At 35.9% G+C, this 22063-nt stretch overlaps 2 protein-coding genes across 4 annotated transcripts in view; one reads left to right on the top strand and one right to left on the bottom strand.

The window, feature by feature from the left end:
- LOC112045112 (TBC1 domain family member 1) overlaps window positions 1-22063 on the top strand; it is a 62274-nt gene that overhangs the window by 3315 nt on the left and 36896 nt on the right. The window contains exon 4 of one of the 3 annotated variants that reach the window (XM_024081188.2): window positions 9473-9578. In XM_024081188.2, the coding sequence (XP_023936956.2) occupies window positions 9473-9578 (106 nt within the window). Of the gene's footprint in view, window positions 1-9472; window positions 9579-12987; window positions 13998-22063 lie in introns of those variants that run through there. The other 2 variants (XM_024081189.2, XM_024081190.2) reach the window with 2 other exon arrangements.
- On the bottom strand, window positions 61-6110 carry LOC128198292 (uncharacterized). The gene is made up of 3 exons (XM_052882756.1): window positions 5178-6110; window positions 1971-4790; window positions 61-1363 (listed from the first exon to the last, which is right to left on the bottom strand). The coding sequence occupies exons 1-3, from the start codon at window positions 5551-5553 to the stop codon at window positions 1335-1337; spliced, it is 3225 nt and encodes a 1074-aa protein (XP_052738716.1). The 5' UTR covers window positions 5554-6110; the 3' UTR covers window positions 61-1334.

Raw genomic sequence — 22063 nt, 5'->3', positions numbered from 1 at the left:
AATTGTGTGTGCGCAGCAGGACTGTATTACCATAGGTTGAATAATAAGTTGACTCCGATGTGAATGGAAAAATCACTTTAATTGAGAAATATAAATTGAACATGTGTACATAGGCCGGTGGTCGGAAGGCAAGAGGAGCGATTACAAATTATAATCGGCCGGCAGTGTTGCCAGCACGATTTTATACAATTCCTTTATTTACCATAATGTTGCCTGCAACATGCTGCGGCCTCATGATGTTATGAACTATACAATTGTTAAATAATATGTAAACTGGAAATTTAAACATTTTACAAGTTTAGTTGTTGCTTACAATGTTAAATTTAAAATTTTCTTAATAATAAACATTCTTATAATAATTAAATACTAATTGGAATCTATTGGCAATACACATATTTTGTTAATGGCTCGAACGTGTGTTTTTTTATTTGGGGTCATGACCTCAACGGCCCTGACCTTTCCATCGTGACCAGGACATAATCTTACAATTCGTGCCATGGGCCAGTACATAGGATATAAATTATCATCCTTTAGAATAACTAAACTTCCTACTTTAACATTATTCTGGTCTTGGCGCCATTTTGGCCTATTTTGGAGAATATTTAAATAATATTTATGCCAAACCTTCCAAAATTGTTGTTTTAAATTAGTACATAGCTGCCAAAACTTAAGTTTATTTTTAGGTACATTAATTAAATTGTTTTCTGGATACATAGTTAACGCACTACTAATAATAAAGTGACCAGGTGTTAAATAACAAAAGTCATCTGGATCAGATGAGAGTGATAACAATGGTCTTGAATTAAGTACAGCTTCAATCTCACAAAGAACTGTGTTAAGCTGTTCATATGTTAATAAACTATTTTGTACAACTCACCTTAAATGGTATTTTGTACTTTTAACTGCTGCCTCCCAGAGACCACCAAACGTAGGAGAATAGCACGGAATGAAATGGAAATTTATACCTTGTTCTGCAGCAAATTTTTGTACGTTTGCCTGGTGATACTGAGATGCATGCAGCTTATACAATTCATTTAATTGGTTGTTAGCCGATTTGAATGAGCTAAAATTATCACAGTGGACCTGGCTGGGCTTTCCACGTCTGCTTATTTGCCTTTTGAGACAGCCTAGAAATGTTTCTGTGGTTAAGTCCGAAGCCAGTTCTAAGTGAACTGCCTTCGTGGTAAAGCATACAAAAACGCATATATAACCTTTTCCGACTACAGAGCGTCTAATTCGCGATAGCTTGACGTCTACAGGCCCAGCAAAATCCAAGCCGATAACCTGGAACGGTCGGCTCGTGGCTGTGACACGGCTGGCTGGCAGTGAGCCCATTAGCTGTTGAGCAGCTGTCGCCTTATTTCTAAAACATATAATACATTTGTGGGTTATTTTCTTAATATGTAATAAGCCATTTACAATCCAAAATTTTTGGTTTAAACTTGAAAGCAGAAGCTTAGGTCCTGCATGCAGTAATCTTTCATGTTCGCTTTTAATAATCAAGCTAGTAATTAAAGAGTCCTTTGGTAGGATAACAGGATGTTTTTGTGACAGTGGTATGGCAGCATGGTGGAGCCTCCCACCTACACGTAAAAGACCTAGCTTATCAATGAAAGGATGTAGGTTCACAAGAGTTCCTTTTAAATTATTGCCTTTGCAAAGTGCATTAATTTCAGATTTGAAATGGACACCTTGTTCATGTTTAACTATAACCATTAAGGCATTTTCAAGCTCTGAGCTTGTTAAATATTTACTATTTATTTTATTTTTATGTTTATTTACATTATTCAAAAATCTTAACATATAAGCCATGAGCCTAATGATTTTTGTAATATTAGAATAATTATATAATTGTTTGAAAATATATTCAATAGAATTTGATGATTGGTCATCAGAAAGCACTAAGCAAGGCCTCACCTCGGGTAGAGTGCTGGGGAGCTCTGGTTTACAGCAATCAAAATTGTACTCACTGTTACGTAGAAACTGTGGCCCGTTCCACCATAACTGGCACTGGTTCAGCTCGCCTGGCTTTAGCCCTCTGCTGATGAGGTCGGCAGGATTTTCTTTGGTGTTGACATAAAGCCATGACCATGCACCTGTAGCCTGACGAATGACACTCACTCTGTTCGCTATATAAGCTTGAAGCTGCATCAATTCAGTGTCAATCCATGCAAGAACAATCTTTGAATCACTGAATAGATATACATCCTTTATTTTAACTTTAAGCTTAAGTGAATCATATGTTTTTGCCATTAACTTAGATAACAAGAGTGCAGCATTCAATTCAAGCCTTGGCACTGTCATGCCCTTCTTTTGAATAGGATTTATTCTAGATTTCGAACAGAGCAAGTAAGCATTTGAGTTACCTAATTTGTTGACTCGCAGGTATACACAGCAACCGTAGGCCGTGGAACTCGAAGCATCAGCAAATCCCACCAGCTCTGCAGTGTAATTTTCTGAAATATCTATATTTCTACTTAATTTAATTGGCTCCATTGCTAATAGATCAGCTGTAAACTGTAGCCACTCTTCTTGAATGTTAAGAGGGGGTGTGGAATTCCAATCAATATTTTGTAGCCATAATTTTTGCATGATGACCTTTGCTGTTACTATAATAGGACTTGCAAACCCCATAGGGTCGTAGAACCTACCTATGTAACTTAATATACTTCTTTTTGTTCTTTCTTTAGGGTTAAACGGTTCAGGGGATGATATTATAAAGTTATCATCTATAACATTAATGCGCAGCCCTAAAGCTTTCATGTCGAAATTTTCTTTTTGCAAATCTAAACTACAAAAATGTTGTTGCTCGGTCTGTGGTATATCTGACAGTATGCTTTTATTATTTGAGGCCCACTTGTGTGTATGAAATCCACCTAAACTGAGTATTTCGCGTAGTTGATTCCTTGCAGTTATAACTGAGTTGAAATCATGATCTGTGTAAAGAATATCGTCAACATATGTATGATTATTAATTATGTTGGAAGCTAGAGGATACAAATTTTCGTACCTAATTGCTAGCTCCTTTAAACAACGTGTTGCCAAGTAACTAGAGCTATTTAAACCGTATGTTACTGTGTCTAATCTAATACATTTAATTGATTCACTTGGATTGTCTCTCCAAAGTATGTTTTGTAGAGAAGTGAATTGGGGATCAATTTTTATATTGCGGAACATATGTTTTATGTCCGTTGTGAATGTATATTTGCCAAATCTGAATAGCATGAGTATATCAAAAAGATCTTTTTGCACTACCGGTCCATTGAGTTGTAAACTGTTTAAGCTGACCTTATTGTCAGTTTTCATTGAAGCATCAAATACACACCGAAGTCGGGTTGTACTTGAATTTTCATTTATTACTGCATGATGGGGTAAATAGTAAGTTGCTTGTTTGTTTATGTCATACAGTTCAATGTCCATATAATGACCATGGTTAAGTGATAAGTATTCATGGATAAATCTTTGATATTGCATGAATAGATTTGGATTTGAATGCAATTTCTTTTCTAAATTTAAAAATCTCTTTAAAGCAAGGTGAAAGGATTCGCCTAATATACCATTAATATCTTCTAAAGGTAATTTCAATGGTAAGGCAACTTGAAAGTGATTATTTTCTAATTTGACAGAGCTTTGAAATATTTGTTCACACAGCTCCTGTTCAGAAGTTTTTTCATGGAATAATTCTGGGACCTTTTCATAAGACCAAAACTGAGAAATTGTTTTTTGTATATCTAGCTCACATTTTAATGCTACTTTGTGACAAGATGGTTTGGATAAATCGACTGGCAAACCTCCTCCTATTATGTGACCAAATAGTGTTGGAAATATGTGTAATTCAAACCCTGGAGACCCTTGTGATGTAGTGTGACACGAAGCAGTAGGGAGAACCTGTTGTGACCCGTGAGGATCACTTGCAGCTGGTGAGCTGAGGTTCATTGGCACCACCACCACGCTCTGATTGCTCGGCAACAGGGTCTGGAAAAACACATCCGCACCAATGAGTATATGTATTTCACTTGGTACATTGAACTGTTCATCGGCTAAAGTTATATTATTTGGTATGTGAATTTTGGAAATATCAATGTTACTCTGGGGAAGTTTACAAGTTATATTTTCTACTACATGACAGTTGATGATTTTTTTGAACGGAATGTGCATAGAATGCACCTCTAATGGGATGCAGTACTTTGTATTATTTTTAGTGTTAGATATGCCAATAATATTTGTGTTATTGGGTGTGGGAGTCAAACCTAATATTTTTATGACCTTTGAGGTCACTAACGATACCTGTGAACCGCTATCTAGTAAAGCCTTGATGCGGTACTCTCGGCCATTCTTGCTGAACACCTTTACTCTTGCTGTGGGCAGGAGTACATTATTATCAATGTTGCCTGTCAAAGTAACAGGAGGTGCCAGGGCGGGAGAATTGCAGACTAAGCTGTTGTGACAGCCCTTGCAGTCTGAACATCGGAAGTGAAACCTACATTTGCCCTTATGTGTACCTAAACATGTAATACAAAGTTTATTCTTTTCTATGAATAATATTCTTTCCTGTGCTGTCAATAAATAGAATTTTTTACATTTAAAAAGTTTATGTTCCTTGGACTTACAGTAACTGCATGACGATCCCTGCGTGGCGAGAGCTGCTACCCGTGAGTTACCCGCAGTGTGACCTTGCTCAGCATTTTCTAAAGCCAAGGCCCGTTTCTCAAGGTACTGGAGAAACTCTTCCAGGCTCGGCTTGTTATCAGAGCTTCTATCCATTTGGTAGGCTCTTGTTGTAAAGCTATCTAGTTTACGGGAGAAAATGCAAAGAAGTATGGGACTCCAATGTATTACATTAGGCTCATGAATGCTTATGGCAGCTAATTGTTGTCTAATACATGACACAAAGTCTCTTAAATTACTAGCCGTGGACTTAGTGATACATTTTAAATCTAACAAATGGCTTATGTGTTCATTCACAATTTTATACTTATTTTCATACCTATTTTCTAATAATTTGAGTGCTTCATTATAGCTTTCAGGGGTTATTGGTAAATTTTTAACTAAGTCTAAAGGTTCACCTATGAGATATGATCTTAAGTAGTATAATTTTTGTATGACGTCTAGACTTGAATTATTATGTATCATTGATTTAAAAAGGCTTATGAATGGTATATACTCGGTGAATTTACCGTTAAACTGTTGGATGTCCACGGGAGGTAAATGAGTTTTTGCCGCTACACTCGGTTGAGCAACTGAATTGGTTGAAGACGCGGGTGCAAACCCACGTTGCGCAATCGCCTTGTTTAACATCGTTACCATTTTGTAAAACTTTTCTTCGACGACGTCCACGCACTCCTCATCTTTGGGATTCAAATGTAAAATGTCTTTGCACAAGTCTTCGTATTCATTAAAGGTTTTTTCCAGTCGGTCGCGTCGAACCATGAGTTCCTCCACGTGGTTCTTTAGTAGATTTGCCTCTTCTGCTTCTAAATACTGATAAAGCCGCGTGATTGTGCGCTTTGCGTAACCGCGTGCTACATTCTTCCTTGATAATTCGTCCTCCATTATGATTTACGACGTATATACTAATAGGTATTTCCGAAATACACTGATTTATGGTTACTATTGCTCGAATAACGCCACTGAGTTATGATATAACTTTTTTGAACAGAAATTGCTATTCACTTTAGTATTAGCACTGATTTTACTTTTAGTTTTAATGCAATAAAGAGACTTGATACACTGCGCAGACGACGATGACAAAATGGCGCGGGGCGCCGTCCCTCGTCTCGATGATGTTGCGTTCGCCACGTTTTTACCTCGTGGTCGTAGCGCTGGCGCGATGCTGCTTTCTCCCTCACTCCCACTGGCGACGTATCTCTGCTTTGCGCTCTCACGCGTTGGCTCACGGTAGATTATAGATGAATATTGCGTAAGTCAATCAGAGCGGCAACGTCGCGTTGCGGACCTTTGTCTTTTTGCAAATGTTTGATTCTCAATAATGAAAGCGTATTTTACCTCTTGCTGTCTTCAATCGGAGGGCCGAAGGACCTTGTGCGCAGCAGGACTGTATTACCATAGGTTGAATAATAAGTTGACTCCGATGTGTATGGAAAAATCACTTTAATTATGAGAAATATAAATTGAACATGTTTCCATAGGTCGCTGGTTCAAATCCGGCTCGAAGGACCATGTGCGCAGCAGGACTGTATTACCATAGGTTGAATAATAAGTTGACTCCGATGTGAATGGAAAAATCACTTTAATTGAGAAATATAAATTGAACATGTGTACATAGGCCGGTGGTCGGAAGGCAAGAGGAGCGATTACAAATTATAATCGGCCGGCAGTGTTGCCAGCACGATTTTATACAATTCCTTTATTTACCATAATGTTGCCTGCAACATTGTGCACTACTTTTATCATCATCGTCATCATAATCGTCCAATTCAAATTCAAAATACTTTTATTTCAATTAGGCTTAGTTTACAAGCACTTTTGAAATGTCAGGTATATGGTAAAATTCAATTTAATCTAATGGTGGTAATAATAGACGAAAACTTAAAATTACGAGGGTTCCAAACGCGCCTTGGTCAGAGAAGAGCCCACAACAAACTCAGCCAAGGTTTATTTTTTTTGTTAACCACCATTTTACAAACTTATTTAAAACTAAGCACACAGTCGTATAATACATTTTAACACCAAGCTTTTTTATCATTATCATCAGCATCATATCAGCCTATTTAATAGCCCACTACAATCCTATTTCTTTAAACAAAAATTGAAATCATTGTTTTGAAAAAGATAAACTACCACTGCTTCAAAACTTCGATGTTCTACATTACTTAACTATGAGAAAAAATAGCCTAATACTTATTGCGTTTTCGTCCTAGATTTTGTCTAAGTTTTAAAAGGGATTTTCCATTTTCAATTGGATTGTCCAAGGGACATTTGGATTTTCTAAAATTTTCTATGGTCATTAACGAAATGGCGCTTTTCGGCTTACCACAAGCTCTAAAATCCGTAGCGATTCAATAACGGTCGCCATTGACGGTCAATTATTCTTACGTTTCTGAAAAGCAAACGTTAGTACCCACGCGGCATACTATACAAGTCATGTACGCAGTGACCAACACACGTCAACATCAATTATAGGGCTTGTACACAAAACTGCGATGCGACGCGACGCGAATTCGCAACGCAGAAAATTAGGACACGAATTGCTGCGATGCGATTTCGTGCGGCAAGGCGACTCCCAGGGTGACCATTCCTCCGACAACCGTCAACCGTACTAAACGTATTTTGAATTGAAAACTAGGTCGTGACATGGATCGTAAAAAGAAGTGTGCACTTCTGTTATTGCTTAGGAGACCGTACTAAAAATGACGTCAACAAATGTGACGAAACATCACAGGAATGCGTTGCGAATCAATTCGCAAGTTCTTGCGATGCGTGGTGCGAGCTCGTTGATTTTTACGATGCGATGTCGCGTCGCAGTTTTGTGTACAAGCCCATAGTCGTGGGTGCTACAGAAACGTGAGAATAATTGACCGTTTGTGGCTAGCATAATGTTTCTACATTTCGTACCCTGATACGCTTATTGCAGGATTGTTTCGTAGACGTCGACTTTGGACGTCATCGACTTTTCATTAACTAAAGCCGTACCACATACTGATATAATTATTTCCGCCCTTAAATAATATTGATAGATGTTATGATGTTTTTGCAAAGGGTTGTGGGTAATAGGGATGATGACAGTTTTTTAAATTGTATAAATATTAAGAGTATACTAATAGTAAAGCAATTTTGTAAAAGTAACAGGGTATCTGCGATCATTACTTTCAGAGCTACAGAGATTTAAAGGATCAGATTTGCGGCGCTGTCGCGGATCCCTGAAAAACGCTCCATACAAAATGGCACGAACTAATGACGTCGTAGGCACTTAATGATCGTTAGTTTGTATGGGCGTTTACACAAAATTACTAATATCTTTGTTATTTCTGCGTTTATGTTTATAGTTCAGTCATTAAAAAATGTCACATTTAATGAAGCTAAAACTGTATGAATATTCATCTAATTACGATAAAAATAGATAGATAAAATTTAATAGATTTTGAAATTTTTATTTTTCAAATATCCAGACAATATTTGCTTTTTATGTATAAATTAGTTAACATTGACCTTCCCCATTACTGCCCCGACATTACTTCTACACTGAAGTCAGGTCATAATCTATCTCAATTACAAATTTCAGCCAAATCGGTTTAATGGTTCAGTTCATACCTCCTTTCGCCTTTATAATATCAGTGAGATAGCCAAGGATTCTAAAATATATACCTTTTATGTAGTCAAAGACTTAGCACCAAGAGGTATGCATAATATTTTACGTCAACAAAGTTTGCTAGTAGTTTCAATCTAGGTCTATAATCTAGGTCGAGGCACTGTATGAGCTTGGATTCAGTTTAAACCGTAACCTATATTTTATGTACCAGATGTTAGTGATAATGACCGGCTTAACATGCTCCTTGCACGAGGTGTGATATATTGAAAACCTGCAGTAGCCAGACTTTCGTAAAGTTATACTACCAGCTGGCCTATACACTATTTTAGTTTAGCGGTTTAGTTTCTCTTTCCTTATACGCACTGCAAAGATGTGGAATGCTCTCCCAGCTTCAGTTTTCCCCACCACCTACAATATGGGTATTTTCAAGTCAAGAGTGAATAGGCATCTTCTAGGCAAGCGCGTTCCACCATAGGCTGCATCATCGCTTACCATCAGGCATGATTGCAGCTAAGCGCTTGCTTATACAAAATATATAAAAAAAAAAGTTATTATCAACCTATTAAAATAAACATCAAATCAATTAACAAAATGACATTTACTTATTATGTGATATCCACCAGTAAGCACCGGATTACATTTTTACTAATAAAATCTCAATTTCATGTGAACTAGCTTAACAACAGTACTTACAAGAAAGTTTCAGCCTTTTACTAATGACATTGTAATTTTCATAGCTGAATAAAATATTTGTTTTTTAATACCTACATCAAAGATAGTGTATAAGCCTGCAGACCCCCGCGGTTACCCCGCGGTTACCCCGCCAAATTCCCGTTTCTTTCATTATCGACCGTATTCGGCTCACTGTTGAGCACGAGTCTCCTCTCAGAATGAGAGGGGTTAGGCCTTAGTCCACCACGCTGGCTTAATACGGATTGGCAGAATTCGCACACGCAGAGAATTAAGAAAATTCTCTGGTATGCAGATTTTCTCACGATGTTTTCCTTCACTGTTTGAGACACGTGATTTAATTTCTTTAAATGCACACAACTGAAAAGTTGGAGGTGCATGCCCCGGACCGAATTCGAACTAACTCCAGAATCGGAGGCAGAGATCATATCCACTGGGCTATCAAGACGGCTTACCTTCATCTAAATTCCATCTTTCGCCACTGGTATATAGATTAACAAATATCCTGTACAGGGCCAGCCAAGTACCGGGAAGACCGAACGAGTTGTTCTACATACTGTTGAATGAGAAGGAGGGCTTGCTCCACTGTTACTTGTTTCGAGCTAGCACTGCTAATGAGGTAAGTCTACCTTTTAATGTTTGCTACAAATAGGCTAGGAAATTACTGGACCGATTTTAAAAATCTTTCGCCAATGAAAAGCTACATTATCGATGTAGTAAAAGCTAGTAACAAAGGCCATGTTTTCTTTCCTAAAATTGTAATTGAAAAAGTAAGTCTGTCTTTTGTCTGTTACCTTTTATGGCGAAACCAGAACAGACAGACAGACAGACAGTTTTTTAAATTATATATATATAAATTAAAATTATGCTAATAGTAAAGCAATTTTGTAAAAGTAACAGGATATCTGCGATCATTACTTTCGAAGCTACAGGGAATTAAAGGGCCAGATTTGCGGCACTACATGAATACCATACAAAATGTCACGAATTAATGACGTCGTAGGTCATAATGATCGTTAGATTTGTATTTGATTTTTGTAATTTTGTTTGACCAAAATTCAAACAAAATTACAAATATCTTTGTTATTTATGCGTTAATGTTTATAGTTCATTTATTGAAAAATGTCACATTTAATGTAAGGAAGCTATAAATGTATGAATTTTCTTCTAATTACGATTCTATCTTAAAATTTTTAATAACATTTTGATATTTTATAATCTTATTTATTTTGCAAGCGTCCAGATAATCTTGGTTTTTAACGTAGGTATTATTTATTTAATGTACCCGACCTTATTTACCCGAATGTCAATACAGGTATTTAACTATTCAAATCTAGTCATCATCTTCATTTTGATAAAATAAGATAAACAGTTAAATTGGATCTTCGAGGAGAACAAAGGTTTTTAACCCCGGAAAAATCTATGGTTCCAACGGGATTTGTAAAACGAACAGAGTCGCGTGATCCGCTAATATGTTAATGTATTTCATTCGTCTTAATTATTTAAATGCGTCATGCAGTCACACCCTCTAATAAACAAAATGGCGTTCTAACGAAGCGTCCACCTCGAAGTCTTGTGTGAAAACGAAAATATTTGCATAAGCTATCTCTGCCTCCACGTTATCGTGACAAAAACGGATTAGGGAATTTAATAATGGATGACTTATTTTATAGCTCTCTGTGACGCAGTGGTATGCGCGGTGGATTTGCCAGACGGAGGTTCTGGGTTGGCTGGGCCGATTGAGGTTTTTTTAATTGGTCCAGGTCTGGCTGACGACGTACCGCCAAGCTATTTACCGTTCCGGTACGATGTCGTGTAGAAACCAGGGATGTTACGGAGCTTCGACTCCGGCTCCGTTAAGTCGGAACTTCCGATTATTATTACCTTCTTCGACTACTCCGGTCTTCGGCTCCGACACTTTTAAATCGGAGGTTTCAACCGGAAATACTTCGACATTAATTGCCAGTTTGGGATTCAATTAATTTAATTTGGGAACATATTTTTTTTCATTATATTGTGTGTTTTCATTATATTTTTTTTCATTATATTTACTTCATTATTAAAAAATAAAATGAAATAAAATTGATTCAATTATGTATTAGAAAGAAAGTAAGAAAAGATCTTTTTTTTAAGTAATGCCACATATCACATTAAATCTAAATTATATTATGGCTTAACAGTCCACTCAAACAGTGGAGCACCAAAGAATTCCCTATTCCTAGAAAAAGACCCCAACTCAGCATTTTGCCGCATACTTTCAATAAAAAAGTATGCAGCACTGATTTTCAGTTAGGACTTAGTTCAGGTGCGTTATTTATTATTGGTCTTTATATAAAAAATCTTTTTCTAGTTATCACTTCTGACCCTGCCTCCGACTCCGATAAATAGAATTTAAAAACTCCGAGTCCGCAATTGCACGTTATAGAGTCAACATCTCCTGAGGATGCTCCGGTTTCGGGGTGAAACGTACGTAGAGAGTACTTTGTCGGACCTGGGTGACGTTGTCGCATGGGTTCGTCGACTTTTCGCGGATGAAAACAAAGTAAATAAATCTATACTAATATTATAAAACTGAAGAGTTTGTTTGATTGAACGCGCTCAGGAACTACTGGTCCGATTGGAAAAAATCTTTCTGTGTTAGATAGCCCATTTATCGAGGAAGGCTATAGGCTATATATTATCCCCGTATTCCTACGGGAACGGGAACCACGCGGGTAAAACCGCGCGGTGTCAGCTAGTTATTATATATACATGATGAGCCTGTTTCTATTCAAATTTATGTCCGTTACATCCCTGGCCCAAACCGACGGTTCCATCCATCCATTCCATCTAACTTACGATCTGTACGTGTAAAGGCCGCTATAGAACTGCACCTTGTGCTCGATCTGCGGTATCCCATATAATTCAAATCTGTAAACTCCTAGGTTTTTTTTTTTATTCTGTACAAGTTAGCCCTTGACTACAATCTCACCTGATGGTAAGTGATGATGCAGTCTAAGATGGAAGCGGGCTAACTGGTTAGGAGGAGGATGAAAATCCACACCCCTTTCGGTTTCTACACGGCATCGTACCGGAACGCTAAATCGCTTGGCGGTACGTCTTTGCCGGTAGGGTGGTAACTAGCCACGGCCGAAGCCTCCCACCAGCCAGACCTGGACAAATTAAGAAAATCTCAATCAAGGTTGAAACCTACCTAGGCTTAAGATGCATCATGATATATTTCGAGACGAGAAAAAGACAAATGCGACCAATAGCGGCTGAGTTGATATTTTCTTTTCTTTCGTCTCGAGATAAGACTCACTAGCGTCACGATAATGTTGCTAGATTTATACAGAGAGGTCGTGGGTTTGATGCCCGCCCGCACGTACCCTTTCACAGTGTTTTTCAATTAACACATTTTTGACACATTCTTAGTGTAATAAAAACAAAAGTTATAGTTTAATATAAAAATATTTGTTTGTGAAGATCTTACAACTACGACCTTGTTTTCCTGTTTACGGTTCACCCTTGACTGAACCTTGAATATAAACATTATAGATTTTATTTATTTCCATCAAAACATATAGAGGTGACCGAATGAATTAATCGATTTGAAACAATACAATGCAAGATTGACATAAATGCCGGAACTACTAACAGGCCTTGTGGCATTTTTAATTTTAGACTACGCAATGTCGCTTCTTATCAGTTGAACATCGTTTTTTAAATGCTTCGGGCGAATAAAACTATTAATTAAAAAAAAAGAATTTGTCTATTGTTCGGCCGTGAAAGTTGGCGCGCTTTTCGCGTCACTATTCGAGACTTTTTAAAAGTTTTACATGCGAGGGTAGTGAGAAAATGTGAGAAAAGTGACATTAATGATAGAATTATTGAAATACAGAAGGAAATTTGTTTTCTACTATCTTTCAATATTAGGATTAAAAAGTGTAAAGTGAAGTGAATTTTGATTACTGAATTTTGAAGTTTATCTGTGTACCTACGTAATAAATATTTTTTCCGCGAATGTGTTGATTTTAAACTATTCAATACGAATATTATTTAAACGGGTACATACCACGATAAAACGACGAGTTTTTTAATGTCGTGTAAATATTTTTTTAAATAAGAATACCAATCTGTTAGTGACAAAGTTCAGAAATTGTTTTTTTTAACTCTTACTATAACTATAACCACTTGCGCTGTCCAAAGTCTACTAATTAAGAGATGAAGTGATACCATAGCGAAATCAATCAAAAAGTCATCAACTTGTTTGATCAGTTTGCCAAGATCGAGTGACGTTGGTAATAAAATAACGTCATTGAAGCCAAGATGTTGAATTCAGACTCAGTTTGGTGTTCGCTGTCACAGACGGCGGGCGTGTATCGCACCGTCTCACAAATCTCGAACGCAGAATTTTGGATCGGTGCCCTGTTAATATTATTCGCGTGTGAAATGGACCTTTTATATTTCCACATACTCCACAGTATGGACATAGACTTATATTCAATGTAGGATTTAAAAAAGTGACATTTTCAAATTTCGAATTCGCGGAATGGTATCAAAATAGAATCGAATTCGAATGCCAAACATAACATGGACAGTGCGTTTAACAACTGCAGGTTATAAAAAGGACAGCATATATTTGTGTACATTATAATAGTTACCGATTTACAACCCGTCTCTGTCTACCGCGGTGAGTTTTCACATGCAACGCGCGGAACAAGTTGTGTTTATTTTAACGAGCCAATGGAAAACGGATTCAGGCGTTCATGTAAACAGAAAACATATGATTGTGTTCCAAATTCAAATTAGTTTCTATTTTTGAAATGAGAAATGTTGATTGAATTTTATCCGAGATTGAATTGATACTGTAAGAGAATTTATGTTTATCGAAGATTGTGGAACAGAAATGAACTGAGAATTTCCTAGTAAATGAACGTTGTAGGTAGAAGATATATTTTAAAATTTATTTATTTACTACTCACTACTCGAGTGAAGAAGTTGCTCACAGCGAGGAAGTTTAAACATTGATGAAGCTATTATAAAAATTCGTTAAACTGTAAGTACTACCTTAACATTTACTATATTTTCCTTATATATACTTAATGACTTTAATAATAAACGTGACTTTACAAAAGAAATGCAGTTACAGTGTGTTGGATAGGTACGAGTAGGTACCTACCTCTTACTATATTTATTTGTATTGTATTTACATTATGTACAGCATTATTATCGTCAATGTATTTTCATAATAAGGTTGCGACACTATAAGAGGCCTTTTCTGAAAAGTCACCTGAATTTAAGTGTAGATGCCACCTTTGGTTAGACTTTAGCCAATTTAGAAAATATAAAAAATATTCTAGTGCAAGTCTCACTTAAATCGGATCAGCCGTTCCAAAGATAGCCTGGACAAACATACATACAGACAGACAAAAATAAAAAAAAAAACTTGATTGTGTTTTAGTATCTGGTATATAAACTATAACTAAATAATCACTGTTATTTTACACAGACAGACTATTGAAATTTATCTATACTAATATTATATGGAGGTAAATTTTATTGTTTGTTTGCTTGTTTGTTTACAAGGCTCTGAAACTACTGAACCGATTTGTAAAATTCTACTGTTGTGAAGCTACACTATCGCCGGGTGCTATAGGTTATATTTTATATCCGTATTCCCAGGAACGGGAACAACGCGGGTAAAACCGCGCGGCGTCTGCTAGTATATAAATAAAATACATATATTGATGATATAGATTTAATAATACGTATTTATGTATTATAAAAAATTACTCGCTATTATAAATTATTATTATACAATATACATTAGAGACTATTGACGTCATTTGTGATTCGAATATCACGTTCGAAATAATCATGAAGTCGTAAACGTAAACGATCTAACATAAGAACGTGTTAGAATGTTTGAAACTGTTTTTTCCGTTTCTGTTCACTTTAGCCGTAATTATTATCGAAATCCACAACATGCTTCAAGATACATACATGAACTTTTTCCTACAGGAAAAATTATTCTTTGAATGTCAAAATGGGCAACTTATCGTGTCGCGGTATTAGAAAAGTGTTCCGCGGATTCGATGTGCGACTGAGATTTTCGAGTTTTAGGGGAATCTTTTTACTTTTTTTTATTCTTTACAAGTTAGCTTTAATCTTAGACTGCATCATCATAGAATTTGTGATGATGCAGTCTAAGATGGAAGCGGGCTAACTTGTTAGGAGGAGGATGAAACTCGACACCCCTTTCGGTTTCTACACGGCATCGTACCGGAACGCTAAATGGCTTGGCGGTATGTCTTTGCCGGTAGGGTGGTAACTAGCCACGACCGAAGCCTCCCACCAGCCAGACCTTGACCAATTAAGAAAATCTCAATCTGCCCAGCCGGGGATCGAACCCAGGACCTCCGTTTTGTAAATTCACCGCGCATACCACTGCGTCACGGAGGCCGTCAAAAACTATACTATACTAAAGTTAAAGTTATTAAGCGGAAAAGTTTGCTCGTTTGTATGTATATTTGTTTTTTAACGGGCTAATCTCTGGAAGTACTAGTCAGATTGGAACAAAATAAGAGATATGCCAACTAGTTGGTAAAGCCGTTAGTAGTCGGCAACTATCGTAGTCAATGGCTAGTTGGCAAAGAGCGCCGACTAATCGACTTCTTATTTTGTATTTATTTCTCAATCTCAAAAATACGAACTATTTTAAATGAAGGAAAGAAAAAGCATGCTTACACAAGATTTTCTTTTGGTCATGATTAAATTTTAATTCAGCTCTTTCATTTCCAAGAACAATAAAATAATCTGTACAAAAACATATATTTTTCTACTTACCTGCTCGGAAAAGTTTCTTTCGGCATATCAGCAAGCATGGTCTATCGAAGCAAAAGCAACATTTTTAAATATGAAAGTTTTGAGTTTAGGTTGGTCATTGAAATATTCATAATATGATAGTTATAATTTTTAATTTTACACCTGCAAAGTTATTACAAAGCGTACCTTTGTATTGGTAAATTGAGATTTCTTATCCTTAGCATTTTCCTCGCTGTAGTGAGAAGAAAAATTTTATTGCGCAGCAGCCTCTTACATTCAAAGGGAATATCTCGCAACGCTCAAGATAATTTTTTTGAATTCTATAATCCTTGGCTTGCTCGGCATTCAATACGCGCGAACAATAATTATGAAAACAATGCCAATTAAACAAACACATCGACACACTCGCAGACGACTTGCGTTTAAATCAGTTTTACCTAAACTAAGCTTTAAAATCCCCGAATTCGTGATGGGTTTGGCGTAGAATAGACTAACCGACTAGCCAGTTATAGCTAGTCGGCTAGTCGGCCATAGTCATAGTCGGCACATGTATTTGTAAAAAAACCATTTGTATATGATAACTAGACTTAGAGTGTGACATAAGCTTTAAGGGATCAGGGGGTTATAGGTGAAGACACTTCGTATGAAAGCCTGCTCTTTAAAATTCGGTGGTTACGACTTTTCCATTTTCATTTCCAATGGACCAAGTCGCAGGCATCCACTTATTAGTAGACGTCCGCTAAGGACGGATTTTGAGACAGGGCCGGATTAAGGAGGTCTTAGGGTGGACGAAGTTGCGAGCATCCGTTATAGTAAAGGAGCCCGCGATGCTAAATTTGCAGTTACTAAAGCGTCTTTTGAATCGATTAGATTTGATAGATCAGATGATAGAAAGAATAAATGGTTATAATATACTTTTTTCGCTTTTAGCGGTGGTCAGAATCATCAGAAAACATGAGCGATTATTCAGGAGATTATTTCATTCAAAATAAGTAAAAAAATAAACCGCGCTCGTGACTCAATAACAGAAATATAAGGGCTTAGTTTGTAACTTTGGAACCCTCCCATGCCATTACGTTACGCTCAAATCGTCAGATTTTCGAAATGCACACCTTTTAGCTATCGACTCACCTACCTTATCTTAATCTGACGTGCTGGTTGAGTATTTCTGAAGTTAGTTTATTTTGGTTGGCCTAAAGGTACCCCAATATTAAGGGCTCATACTTGGTACAAGTACTGAACAACGTGCAAGGTATATTCCCTTATGTTCATCTGCCGCGCTCGAGTAAATGCAAAAATCCCCTCTTCGGTTCCCCTGCTATTAGCTTTTTTTATTTTTTTTATTCTGTACAAGTTAACCCTTGACTACAATCTCAACTGATGGTAAGTGATGATGCATTCTAAGATGGAAACGGGCTAACTCGTTAGGAGTAGGATCACAATCCACACCCCTTTCGGCTTACAACGTACCGGAACGCTAAATCGCTTGGCGGTACGTCTTTTTCGGTAGGGTGGTAACTAGCCACGGCCAAAGCCTCCCACCAGCCAGACCTGGACAAATTAAGAAAACCTCAATGGTCCAGCCGGGCATCGAACCCAGGACCTCCGTCTTGTAAGTCCACTGCGCATACCACTGCGCCACGGAGGCTTTAAGGAATCTTTAAGAATTCCGTACCTATAATAGGTACGGAAAATTTGTATGAAAGCCTGCTCCTTATAATTCACTTCGGCTTTCGGCTTCTCCACGCGGATGAAGTCGCAGGCATCCACCAGTCTAAATATATATAAAAGCTAGGTACGAAATATCAAAAACCGGAGGACGGACGGATTTTGAGACAGGGCCCGATTAAGAAGGACGAAGTTGCAGGCGTCCGTTAGCTATATAGAATTTGTGATATTTTACTTATTTCAACTATCTTCAACGCAATGTCCTTGCGTTATTTCGCAATATACCAAGCGGTTCTGCATGTTTTGTCGCTATTATACAGATTCATAAAGGCTCTTGCATTTAGCGCCTCACGACATGGCATTGTTTACTGAAGAGCCAGCCACGATGTGTTATCGCTTATCTTGTTGGTAAGTTGTGTGTTAAGTAATTACTGTGTTAACATTTGATTACCGATTTTGGAAAGGTGATAAAGTGTTATGAAACGCAGCCTGTTGCATTACAATATTATGAAAACCCGTTTATCTACTGATCCATATATCCATGTAAATAAATTGTAGGTACATGTAAATAAGATTGAAGTGTCTGTCTGTGATTTCATAATAGGTAACTGTTTTCTCAAGTGTTATACAGGGTCATTGGAAACGTATATTGATCCCTTCAAGGGGTGATAGTAGGGATCATTAGCTATTATTAAATTGAATTAGGTTCTATGGGGAAAAATGTAACGATTTCGAAAAAAAAAAGGTTTTTCTCTTTTTTTTAGTTGGAAATGTGGGTTATTCTACTTTAAAGTGGATTTTAAAATAAAATTTACGTATTTAGTGGTTGTTTTTGGTGTTTTTAAGTTGACATTATCATATAATATAATAATAATGTAAAAAAGAACAAAAATGTCATATTGTTTCTGAATCATGACTTAAAGAATCTAATAATTTTAAAAAGTTGATGATGAATGGTGACGTATGTTACGTCTTGACATATACGAATTTTACCAACTAGCTATTGTTATTAATTCGATTTCGTATTCACTATTTATTTAATGCTAGCTGATGAAAATTTAGATTATAGGTAAAAAATGTCCTTTTAGAGCCTTTTGTCAACTCATGGAATCGAATAGAAGCAAATGACTTTTCCCAGTTGACATTGTGATTACTATTAACAATGTGCTTAACGGAATACGAAAAATGCGGTTGTTATTGATATGATGTTAATTCTATTAGGTTGCTAACATGCGTCTAAGTTAGTGAATTGACCAGCAGGTCATATACTATGCACAAAAATTAAGGGAGCAGAAAAAAAAATCCAAATTTTTGGGGGATTTTCAACAGGCTTTAACTTATACAAAAATGGTCGTACATTATCGGTTCAGATTAAATTTCGTTTTTTTTAAATCTCGATACGAGCATTTCTCGCTGAGATATCGATGTTTGAATGGAAAAAGATCATTTTGTCTTTAATTACGAAAATTAAGAATTTCGCTCTGAAAATGTCATAATTTTTATCAAAAATGAAAAAAAAATTTTTTTTTAATTTTTCTCTCAATTCAGGCACCAACAGCATTCTTGCAATGATTGCGAGCATGTTGGACTGTAAATATGTGAATCACTGCTGTTCCATGTCAAATGGATTGGAGCGGCAGTGACACACATATTACGATAGTACGATATATTTAATAGAATAAGTTTGCTATAGTTTATAAGTTACTAACACATTCTACTTTTACTAACACAATTATGAGCCTATTGAAGCTTGAAATAAATAAATTATTATTATTATTATTAATTCTTAGTGACTTGAAAAATTAAAGAAAAAAAAAAATTATGACATTTTCAGAGCGAAATTCTTGCTCCTTTAATTTTTTTAAAAATTCGATCAAGTGGGAAAAAAAAACGGTTGGCTGGATTGAATTGAAACTTTGTAGGGTTTTTGTGGGTATATTGAACAGTAAAAGGCACACTTAACGTCAGTGGTTTCCGCAATATTTTTGATTGGGCGCTTGATTTTCCAAAAAACGAGAAAAAGCCCTTTTTTGGATGCTTTTTCAAATTCATGTAATGATTGAAAAAAAATTTTTTTTTCAAAATTCAATTGCCAATCCTTGTAGAGAATTTATTCAAGTTTTTAAAACCAACCTCAAAATTTCTGTGCGATCATTGGTTGCTGAGATATTGGTAATCAAAGACAAAATGATCTTTTTCCATTCAAACATCGATATCTCAGCGAGAAATGCTCGTATCGAGATTTAAAAAAAACGAAATTAAATCTGAATAAACAAGCTATCCGGTCCATATGGAGGTTGAGTCGAAAAATTTTTTTCCACGTCCGTAAATTAAAAAAAAACCCAAAAAAATTTCGAAAATTTTTTTTTCGGTGGTTTTCTTATGATTACTCGAAAAATATTTTCAAAAAAAATTTTTCAAACTCAGATCCAAAAACTAAACACTTAGAGCTACAATTTGCTTTTTATTTTTTTGCTGTACGACCATTTTTGTATAAGTTACAGCCTGTTGAAAATCCCCCAAAAATTTGGATTTTTTTTCTGCTCCCTTAATTTTTGTGCATAGTATATATTGGGGTTAGCATAGGCGTTAATGTAATCGTGATGACTTACATCACGCAGTACCTAATCACGCTGTTGAATACACACTTTTCTTTATTTTCAAACAAAAACAAGAATAAAAGACGAACTTTGCTCCCGGAAAATAATTTGTAATAACAAAGCTAAGATCTCCGATTCTCCGACTAAATGTTATTCCACATATCTGGGAAATATCTTTTGGATGAGCGCCAGATTGAGTGCACAGTACCTATTGTGTAGTGTGTAGGTATTATTTGAATCAATTCTTGAATGGATATTCAAGAATTGATTCAAATAAATATAATTATGGAATAGTCACCTTATTACTTTATTTCAGAGTTTTTTTAGTATTAATTACGAGTATATATGTATATGTTTGCTCTTTATGAGTATATCTGTCCTTATCGTTGATTAATGATGAGATTTTGATGAATTTTGATATAGAGATAAACTAGAACTTGGAGTAGAATTTGGAAATACTTTTTTTGAAAAGTCCATGATTTTTGTGGTTATTTTCACGCGAACGTAGTCGCTGGAGTCCGCAATTTTAGACATAAGAGAATTATTATTTTACCCAGTCTTACCATTATTCAGTGGTTTTACCGACAAAACGAATGGTGGTTTATAGATATACATATATGTATTTAATAGAATGTCATTACCATAATATGTTAATCATATTATTTACACGTGGTGTGGTAATGAACAATTATGCTAAACATTTAACCAAACAATGAATATCCGTCACCATGGATTATACCGGTTATATGAGATCAAATAATAAATTGCAAAAAATATGTTTGTATTCGAAGATGTTATACCTACAGACATATCCAGGTAGAGTTGCGATATAAGGTAAATAAATGAAAAAAGTAAGTAAAGTAAAGAAACCGTTTTGTCGATGCCAAACATTCTTAACAGTTTTCAGAACTATCAAACTATTAAAACACGCACAAACACATGGTTCTTTACAATCCACATATGAATAATCATACAAACGTAACAATTTTTATAACACATTTCCTCGTAAAGTGTCGCTTATTTCACCAATTTCAGTATCGTAATGTATCTCATTACGCACATGTGCCGTAATGTAAAGAAAAATGCACATGTGCCGTAATATAATATAAAACCTTTATCATCCGTCTAAAAACGAACGGTACTTTTGAAAATCTTAGCAAAGAGTTTTTATCTCAGAAAAAGTGCTCAACATTTTATAAATTAACTTTGTGAGATAAAATATAATAAATAAACATATAATTCTTTCATTTTAATAATTTTGACAATAAATGACAACAATAAATCTGTAACAGAAACAACAAAATATTAATTTACTTTATTAGTAACACTGGCTGTTTTTGGTGCATTTGCCTAAAAAAACGCTGGTGCTCACACTTCGCTATTTTTGTAAAAATGACAAGCGTGTCAAAATGTCATTTTTACAAAGATAGCGAAAACAGGCATAGATGCAAATTCATTTTCAGAAAATGTGTTCAAAAAGTATGTTTCCTCGCAAGTGTGTTATAAAACGTCGTATGACATACGTGCGCTTTGATAATTACTGCCTCTGCTTCCTTACTAAAGCTCTCGCCAAGGCTCGAGCTTGCAATATCGCCTCAGCTGTAATTTTCAACTTACCGCACGTATATCATAATGACTATTACTATTAGATATTAATTAATGTTACGTGCCTACAAAATAACCGCAAAAATTGATCTAGGTACTCCCCTGAGCGCACACATCGGCATAAAGCGAACACGTAGTCATCCACAAAAACGAAAGTGTTCACCAGAGCCAAAAAATGTCTTCATTTTATAAAAAAAAAACATTTATTTGTTATTATCATATGTTTGTTATCGTATACTCATGATTTTTGGATATTAGACTTGTTACTTTTTTTTTCTAAATATCATTCTAACACTGAAATCTTATTCTAACAATTGTTTGCCAAAATTTTGTTGACAATTCAGGATCTAGAGCTTCGAATCCTGTTGCGTTCCTAAGCCACCACGGTCCAAACTACTTACAAGTACCGTAGAAAGAACCTTAG

This window comes from Bicyclus anynana, chromosome 8 (genome assembly GCF_947172395.1).
Source record: "Bicyclus anynana chromosome 8, ilBicAnyn1.1, whole genome shotgun sequence".
NCBI classification, from domain to species: domain Eukaryota; kingdom Metazoa; phylum Arthropoda; class Insecta; order Lepidoptera; family Nymphalidae; genus Bicyclus; species Bicyclus anynana.
Note: the sequence above shows the minus strand (reverse complement) of the source record. Positions and strands in the feature narration are given on the sequence as shown.